This window comes from Penaeus chinensis, unplaced genomic scaffold, assembly GCF_019202785.1.
Source record: "Penaeus chinensis breed Huanghai No. 1 unplaced genomic scaffold, ASM1920278v2 CTG_5336, whole genome shotgun sequence".
Classification (NCBI taxonomy): Eukaryota; Metazoa; Arthropoda; class Malacostraca; order Decapoda; family Penaeidae; genus Penaeus; species Penaeus chinensis.
In genome coordinates, this window is record NW_025918347.1 from 37501 (window position 1) to 47500 (window position 10000).

The window sequence follows — 10000 nt, forward strand, 5'->3', positions numbered from 1 at the left end:
GCAGGGCCTCCTTCGGTGCGTGCCAGATATCGTGAACCAGATTATACACATAAGGGCCAGTAAGAGGAAAGAAAGACAACAGAGAAGAGGGGGTGTTAAGCGCCACTAGCCGATTGTTTATATATTTTGTAGTTTTTAATGTTCGAATTTTCGTTATTTTCGTCTTTTTTTAATTTTGTGTTTTACCTTTAAGAAGAAATTAGAAGAGAGAGACGGTAGCAGCGGTCCGCAAAGATAAGGTAAGAGAAATGACAATTGGCAACCCGCAAAGGTTTACTTGAACCATTGTCGTAACACAGAAAAGAAATGTATGTCACTAGTCACACATCACGACTGACAAACTCGCGGGAGTGCGTGAGCGTGCGTGTGTGTTTGTGTGTGTGTGTGTGTGTGAGTGACAGATAATGAGAATGAAAGTGACCTCACACAGACCGGACGCGAATGCCAAACACGGAATATAACGTTCATTTTACAAAAATGCAATAAATTAGCTATAGAAGTAATACAAAATTATTTCAACTACCACATTGAATTTAATATATACTGATATGCGACAGAATGACGCACTAATGAATGGTGCTGTAATAAACATTCGCAAGCGAATCTTCTCGGGGTCAGCAAATCTCCCTAGGTAAAAATCAGTCCAGCTGGCATGGAGACTTTAATTGATAGGGGGTCTCTCTGCCCTGAATTTCCATACTTTATGAAGCGAAATGAGCTGGGAATATATTAATAACCCACTCTAGCTGCGAGTCTGTGATGAGCGCTCATGAATAAGTGAATCTCAATTCTAGCTTAAACCCTAGCCCTACAATTTACGGACGTCATTGAGGGTCACACCGGCTCAAAAAGTTACCGAGTGTATGAATAATTATCATTAGGTCGGAGCGCGGGTCTATTACGCCTAAACGCAACCCCAGGATAGGTACTCTGACACTATGATATAGGGAAGATCCCAGGCGCTATAATAAAAGTATAAATGTAAATTGCGTCACAAGCTCCATTCTAGCGCCGATAGAACGTATCACCAACGAACATGTAATGGTTGCTATGCGATATCCCTATAATTTAGGAAATATTAGCAGTTCTCACATTATTTTCACTGTGTCAATCACTCAGAGTGAAAGTGGGGTCAGATCACCCAGCTGTCCCAAGCGGATGTGACTAATGTTTTTCACTCGGAGGTCAGGTCAAGACGGAAAATGGTCATTGAGAAAACAAATAATGATATGATGTTCATGAAAACAGTAAAAATCATGAACGTGCTAAATTCGTTGCAATTGAAACAATATACTCTCTAAACACGAGAACAAATTATAAACAAATACATAGTAAATGAACGATATTCATATTGTCTGAACCCTTACCGTGATCACACAGTAATGTGATCTGAGGTCAGAAGAATGGAGAGCGCGCCATTTACTGTCAATCAGCACTTTAACCTAACAAAATCAACGTGAGCGTAACTGCACATACGGCTTAACACATTTAGAAGGAAGATAGAGAAAAGAAAGGAAAAAGAGGCCCAAATATGTACCCACAACAGGTTCTAAGGACATGGTCGTGGGAAGCGCGGGCCGTGTCGCGGTCACTCTTGGCCCCGCAAGCTCCGGGTAGGGATGGTCAAAAGGACACAACGCCCACCCTGCCACCAGACTGTAAAGGCTATTTAGACGCCTTAAATATATGGTTAGCAGGAGTGGTAAAAGGGGACGGTTGGCTTAACCTCTTTAATTAAGAAGCGTAAGCAACACAGATATAGATGGCACGATACAAGTCTTGGTAAGGCGTAGGGTGGGTGCGCAGTCAGCCCGGGGGGGCAGACGGTTGGCTCGGCGCCCGGCCTTGACCACGCAGGCTCTAGGCAGGAACTCTCTGTAATGACTCTGGCTGACCTGGGTTATCTTGGGCCTTAAGTACTGGTGAGTGGCGTGGGGGCGCCACCTGGGACCGCTTGGGTGTGCCGCGGTGGGCATGCCAGCGTGGCAGCCCGGCCACGTGGAAGCCACGCGTATACGTGCTTCTGTACACGGCATACACTCACACTCACTCACTCCCACTCCCACATACATATATACATATATATTTGTGTGTGTGAGTATATATATGAATATATATATATATATATATATATATATATATATATATATGCACACACACACGTTCTTACACACTTGTTCTTTTTTGTTCTTTTATGTTCTTTTTGTTGCTTGCATCCGTCACAGAGTAGCCAGAAAGTGAAAGCAGTGCGGACACTTGCGTTCGGTTAAGTAGAAACTTGCTGCAGGAGGTAGATAAGTAAAAAAGTAAATAAGTAAATAAGGAGGAACTAATTAAGTAAAAAAGTAAATAAGTAAGTAAATAAGGAGGAACTAATTAAGTAAAAAAGGAAATAAATAAAGGAATATGTAAATAAGGAAAGAAGGAAACAAGGAAATAAGGAAACAAGTAAATAAGGAAACATGGAAACAAGTAAATAATAAAATGAGTAAATAAGGAAATTAGTAAATAAATAAGGAAATAAGGAAACAACGAAATAGGGAAACAAGGAAATAAAGAAATAAGGAAACAAGGAAATAAGTAAACAAGAAAATAAGGAAACAAGGAAATGAGTAAACAAGCAAATAAGGAAACAATGAAATAAGTAAATATGGAAATAAAGAAAATAATTAAATGAGAAAATAAGGAAATAACTAAATAACTAAATAAAGAAATAAGTAAATAAGTAAACAAGGAAATAACTAAATATCTAAATAAGGAAATAAGGAAACAAGTAAAAAAGAAATAAGGAAATAAGTAAAGTAAATAACTAAAGAAAGAAATAAGTAATTCGGGATAAAAACAAGAAACAAGTAAACAAGAAGACAAGTAAATACGTAAATAAGTAAATAAATAAGAAGATAAGGAGGAACTTGCTGCTGGAAGTAAACAAGAAAATAAGTAAGTAGATAAACATGTAAAGTAAATAAGGAAATACGTAAATAAAAAACAAGTACAGTAAATAAGGAGATAGGAGGATAATCCACCTGTTCTCGCCACACTAGACATTCTGGTGTTGTGTCTGTCCCTTAAGCAACACCAGTATGTTATGTTTATGTTCGGTTTATGTAGTATTGTTATGTTATGTTTATGTTATGCTATGTTTATGTAGTATGTTATGTTACGTTATGTTATGTATGTTAAGCTATGGTATGTAGTATGTTACATTATGCATTATGTTATGTTATGTTATGTAGTGGTTAATAAGTCAGTATTAGTAATACGTATAAGTATAAGTTATAGTATAAGTATATGTATAAGTAATAGTATAAGTATAAGTAATAGTATAAGTATAAGTGATCGTATAAGTATTACTGTTAATAGTAATAATATAAGTATTTGTACCCACAGGAAGACAGGCAGAGAGTCAAGCAACTGTCTGTCTATCTTGCTTCTAACTGTCTGTTTCGCTTCTGTCTGTCTGTCTGTCTCGCTTCTAACTGTCTGTCTGTCTCGCTTCTGTCTGTTTGTCTGTCTCGCTTCTAACTGTCTGTTTGTCTCGCTTATAACTGTCTGTCTGTCTCGCTTATAACTATCTGTCTGTCTCGTTTCTAACTGTCTGTCTGTCTCGCTTATAACTGTCTGTCTGTCTCGCTTCTGACTGACTGTCTGTCTCGCTTCTGACTGACTGTCTGTCTCGCTTATAACTGTCTGTCTGTCTCGCTTCTAACTGTCTGTCTGTCTTGTCTTCTTACAGTTAGACAGACAGAGAGTCAAGGAACAACACCAAGCTCCTGTTACTATAAAGAAGTCAAGAGATATATAATTGATATAATCTATAATCTATATAAATAACATAATCTAGATAATATAATTGATATAATATCATTAATATAATCTGTATAATTGTTATAATCTATAATCTATAAAGGATTCGAGAGGTCTTGGTTGTCTGCCTTGCACCCTAGCCTTGCCTCTCTCTCTATCTATCTGTCTATCTGTCTATCTGTTTATCTGTCTATCTTTCCATCTCTCCCTCTCTCTATCTCTCAGTCTCTATTTCTCCCTCTCTCTCCCTCTCTCTCCCTCTCTCTCTCTCTCTCTCTCTCTCTCTCTCTCTCTCTCTCTCTCTCTCTCTCTCTCTCTCCCTCTCTCTCTCCCTCCCCCCCCCCTCTATCTCTCTCTCTCTTTTCTCTCTCTCTCTTTCTCTCTCCGTCTCCATCCCTCTCTCTCTCTCTCTCTCTTCCCTCCCCCCCTCTCTCTCTCTCGCTCTTTCTCTCCCCCACCCTCTCTTTCGCTCTCTCCCTCTCCCTCTCCCTCTCCCTCTCCCTCCCCCCCCCCCCCCCTTCTCTCTCTCTCTCTCCCTTGTTGAGTCCATCCTTATGTCCCATGCAGTGTGTGTGTGTGTGTCCACGTGTGTGTGTGTGTGCATGTGTGTGTGTGTTTTCTTGTACATATAAATATAATATGCATTGTAATGATTATTATTATCATAATAACAGGTAAAACAAGAATAGAATAAAAAAAGAATAATAACAACAGTAATACTAATAATAATAATGAAAATTATCGAAATAACAAATATACCAATAATAATAATAGTTACAATGACAATTGCATAGTGGTAACGATAATGATAATTATAATAATCAGACATAATGAAAATAGGTATTAATGATAATATTAATAATGTTGATAATAATGATATTAAAAATAATAGTGATTATAATTATAATAACAATGAAAGTGATAATGATAATGTTGATGATAGTGACAATGGTAATGTGAATGGTTATAGTAGAGATAAAGATAGTTCGTGATAATAATAATGATAATTAAGATGATAAATTGTTATAATGATAAGAACAATTATAAAAATGACAGTGGTTAAGTTAATTCAGTTATTAATATCAATAATTAATTTAATTTAATAATAGTGATTCATTTTATAATAACAAAAAATAATTTATTTAATTATTAATATCATATTAATAATGGAATCAGCGATATTATAATTTCAAATTATATGTAATCAGATAAACTTTCCTTATTTACACTTGTATATTAATATTACAGAAAAAAAAACTTTTTATGTGTATAGTTTCCCATTCTAGATTCTGATTTATATGATTCACTGAGATGAAATCAGTATTTTATTCTGGTATTTTTAATCTTATTTTAAATCTTATATTATTGTATTCTTGCCTTTTAAATCTACTTGCTTATTTACTTATTTATTTACCTTGTTTACTTATTAACTTGTTTAAATTTCGGACACAGACGGAGACGAATTCACTTTTGGCCTCTGGTCTTATTTGCAAAAGGATGCTTCCCCGCCATGTTAGGGAGGTAGTCAGTTGGGACAAATTGGGAAATTGGCTGCATTTTCATATTACCCAAATTCGGATGAATTCAATTATATATTTACTTAATTATTTTTGATCTGATCGCCTGTGTCACTCTTATCTTCCACAGACACATACTTTCCATTTGAACTGATCACCTTATGCAAGTACCCCTTCCCCTTTACAAAATTTGTGCCATATTCCATGTTTTCCACCCTCTATACCCTTTCCACCACCATTCTGTTCTACAGCGTTCTGCAACGTTCTACATACAAAGGAGAAGCCATACAGCTGCGAGGTGTGCAGCAAGTCCCTCTCACATAAATCAAATCTAGTTCTCCACATGAGAGTATACACAAAAGGCTATGAAGCTTGCTCTAAAATCTTTTCACGAAACTGTTACCTTATGCGAAATATTTTTGACGTCTAACACATTTTATCCTAATCATTAACTCGTTTCTTTTTTCTTTTTTTTCTTTTTTTTGTCAACAGTACTTTAATGCCTAGCACGTTTTTATTCTAAACATTAACCGTTTCCTCGTACAGTATTACTCTCCATCTGATCTGATTTGAACGGCCTATAACTTTAATCCCTTCCCCTTTTTACAAATCCCCGCCATACTTCATGCCCCCACCCCCCTCCCCCAATTTTTACTCTTTTCACTGTCATTCTGTCCTTAATACACTCTACAACATCCAACACCTAACAATTTTTTTTTTTTTTTTTTGTCCTAAACATTAACACATTTCAACCCTTTCCCACTACAAAACTTCACCACTGTGCTGTGTTACCTTAGATGTCTAGCACGTTTAAGTCTTCTAACCCTGCCCATTTACCATTCCTCTCCTCAGTATAGTCATCACCTCTACAAGTCACTTTTATTATAACCCTCAGCATTCTTACAGAAATTTGTGACATTATGGAACTTTTTTTTTTTTTTTTTTTTTTTTTTGGTAAAATCATTTATGATTTTATTGTTACTGGCATTGATATTGATGCTGTAATAATAGCTATTTTATCACAATTAGCACTGGCATTTCTTTTTGTTGGTATTATCAGTGCTGTATTTGTACTGCATACACATATGTGTGATCAGTTTTCCATAAAATGGTGTTATTCTTATTGTCATTAAAATAATGCAAAGTCTCTGAAAATTCCCATCATAGATATTTATTACTTCTGTATTTATATAACAATACATTATGAAATGGTATTTTTTTATTACTTTTAGTACTTCATGTTTATTTACCACCACCACCCCCGTTTTTTTTAATGTAACTTTCGTCATTTTGGTAATAAGTGATACCAAATAGTTTGCAATAGCATTTACATTCTTAATATCAACAATATGTAGTTCGTTATTAGGTATGCTTTCCATTCACAGGATGAGTTTCCTTGCCGATGGAATGCCTTTGGCCCCAGTCGTCAATGAGGGAATATTAGACACAGGAGTCAGTATCAAGGAAGAGCTCAGCGAAGATATGTCCAAGGATATTTGGTTAGAAATTAAGGAAGAACAGCTCGATTACGCAGATCATGAGAGAGACGAAGTGAGTGACGTGAAAGTGAAACACGAATGTCTTTTCTTTCACAATCTTTATGACCAAAGTCATGAAGCAGATGCAAAGGACTCGTGTGAATTAGTTCGGGATCATAGTGACGCGTTAAGAGTGCCATTGGTGGCTGAGGAATGTTGGAACAACTGTTCACCAGAAGGGGATCAGACGATACATAAAGAAAGTCTTAAGGATACAGAACCAGAAGTGGAACCGACTTTGAAGCGCCTTGTATGCGAAATGTGCAGCAAGAAATTCTCTAAGAGGAGATATCTCAAAATTCACATGAGAGTCCACACAAAGGAGAAACCCTACAGATGTGATATTTGCGACAAGGGCTTCCCATCCAAAAACAATCTAGTAAAGCATATCAGAGTACATACAAAGGAAAAGCCTTACAGCTGTGAAATTTGCGACAGGGCTTTCTCGGAGAAAGGTCCTCTAGTAACACACATGAGAATACACACAAAGGAGAAGCCGTACAACTGTGAGATTTGCGACAAAGACTTCTCGCATAAAAATAGTCTTGTTAGGCACATGAGAGTACATACAAAGGAGAAACACTATAGCTGTGAGATCTGCGGCAAGAACTTCTCACATAGAGATAGTCTAATTAGGCATATGAGTGTACACGCAAAGGAGAAGCCATTCAACTGTGATATTTGCTTTAAGGCCTTCTCTTCCAAAAGCGTTCTAGCAAGGCATATCAAAGTACATACAAGAGAGAAGCCATACAGCTGTGAGACCTGCAGCAAGGTCTTCCCCGAAAAAGGTCACCTGGTAACACACATGAGAGTACATACAAAGGAGAGGCCATTCAGTTGTGAAGTTTGCAACAAAGCTTTCTCGCATAAAATCAATCTAGTTATCCATATGAGAATACATACAAAGGAGAAGCCATACAGCTGCGAGGTTTGCAGCAAGGGCTTCTCACATAAATCTAATCTAGTTATCCACATGAGAGTACACACAAAAGAGAAGCCGTAAGGCTATGAAGCTTACTCTAAAAAAAAATCATGAAACCGTTCCCAAATGCAAAATCTTTTCACGGAACCGTAACGTAATGCAAAAACTTTTCACGAAACTGTTCCCTAATGCAAAATCTTTTCACGAAACTGTTCCCTAATGCAAAATCTTATCACAAAACTGTTCCCTAATGCAAAATCTTTTCACGAAACTGATCCCTAATGGTGCCCCGTACGAGAGAACACCCAAAAAGATGAGACAAACGGACGTGAGATTTGCAACGGGAAAATTAGAAAGCTAATCGGTTGAGCCAGTTGAGGGTACCTGCAAAGGAAGAGCCCCACCGGTGTTATATTTGCAAATGGGGTTCTCATGGAGTCGTCACCTGGTGTAACAAACAGTAGTACAAACAAAGGAAAAAAACTCATCTCTGCGAAGTTTGAAACAAAGGCCTTGTCACAGAAGGCGAGATAAGGCTGACAGTTTGTTTTCTCTGAGTATAATGTAGTGCGTCATACAGGTGAATACACCCAAACCAGAACCACACAGACATTCGCTTGGGAAAAACCAAGAATGCGTAAGGGTAGCAGGCCTTATATCTCAGAGGCCCAACGACATGCTTTCACTCGGAGAAGACATCTCGTGGACAACGCGAATTGCATCGAAGAGCAAGATATTTCATCTAAGAGGAGCACTCTTTCCCTTGACATTATTGGGGAAGAATTGCCCCAGATTTTGATGGATTTTTTTCTGATTTATGTTATACACGTGATGTGTAGTTCTTGTCTGACATAATAAATTTCCATGTGTTATGACTTGTATCTAAGTGTCCATGGATTTTTTTTTCTTCAGGTAAACTCATGTCTGCTGTTACTAATTATATAAATATGTATGTGTGATTTGGTTGAGTGTATATGTATATATATGTATGTGCATGTATGTTTAGTTGAGTTTATATGTATATATATATATATATATATATATATATATATATATATGTGTGTGTGTGTGTGTATGTGTGTGTATCCATATGTATGTCTATGTGTGTGTTTGTGTGTTACTAATTATGTAAATATGTATGTATGTTTAGTTGACTGTATATATATATATATATATATATATATATATATATGTGTGTGTGTGTGTGTGTGTGTGTGTGTGTGTGTATGTGTATGTATGTCTGTGTGTGTGTGTTTGAATATATATTAAATAAAGTATAATTGAATTTCCTCACATAAGTAAATTAATTTTTGAGTTCGCTATTTTGTATGCTTCATGCACTGTATTGTTATTAATCGAAAATATGCGGTAAAAAGCGCACTTTTTATTTTTATTTTTTTCTATTTAAATGATTCTTATTGATAAATATTATGATCTGAAAATAGATAAGAGTTGCCTGATGTAAATAATGCTGAGCCAGCGGTCTCGAACTGGAACTTTGTTAGAGGTGTATCGTACGGTCTTGCGGCATTTTGGATTATGGTTTAGCTGCTAGTTTAGTGTCATTCAGTTACAAAGTTTCCAACATGATTATTTGATGATTTATACAATGATATGTTATACTTACGCATTTGTGGGTCTTAAATGTTGCCGATGTTTTGCTGATGCCCAGATTTCTCTATCAACTTATTTTCTTTTCTTTTGAGTAATGATTTATATCAACATATTACATTAATAAACCATATATTGATTTAATTTTTCAGATTTATTAAAGGGAAGTACTCTTCACTGCTAACTTGCTTGTCTTTTAGGCACATTTTATTTGTTAAATGCAAGGAATAATTTCACCGATCAGTGTGTTAACATTTCCATGTTACTTTTTGGTCTTTGCCAGTGGGCATGGTGTATTTCCTTTGAAAATAGATTTGTAGACCATTTGTAGTACCAGTGTTTGATATATTTATAGACTTAAAGTTTTTTATATTTATAGATCTATAGTGTTTTAATATATATATATAGACCTGTACTAGTGTTTATATTTATAGACCTATAATTTTTATATTTTTAGACCTATACTAGTGTTTAATATATTTATAGACCTATACTAGTGTTTAATATATTTATAGACCTATAGTGTTTATATTTATAGATCTATAGTGTTTTTGATATATATAGACCTGCACTAGTGTTTAATATATTTATAGACCTATAAT

At 35.9% G+C, this 10000-nt stretch overlaps 1 protein-coding gene across 4 annotated transcripts in view; it reads left to right on the forward strand.

The window, feature by feature from the left end:
* Positions 1 to 10000, forward strand: part of LOC125024812 (gastrula zinc finger protein XlCGF8.2DB-like) — a 32420-nt gene that overhangs the window by 17908 nt on the left and 4512 nt on the right. For 2 of the 4 annotated variants that reach the window (XM_047612580.1, XM_047612579.1), the window contains exon 3: positions 6710 to 8750. The exons of 1 other annotated variant lie outside the window; for it this stretch is intronic. In XM_047612580.1, the coding sequence (XP_047468536.1) occupies positions 6711 to 7868 (1158 nt within the window). In that variant the 5' untranslated portion in view covers position 6710 and the 3' untranslated portion in view covers positions 7869 to 8750. Of the gene's footprint in view, positions 1 to 114; positions 240 to 6709; positions 8751 to 10000 lie in introns of those variants that run through there. One more of the 4 variants, XM_047612581.1, reaches the window with a different exon arrangement.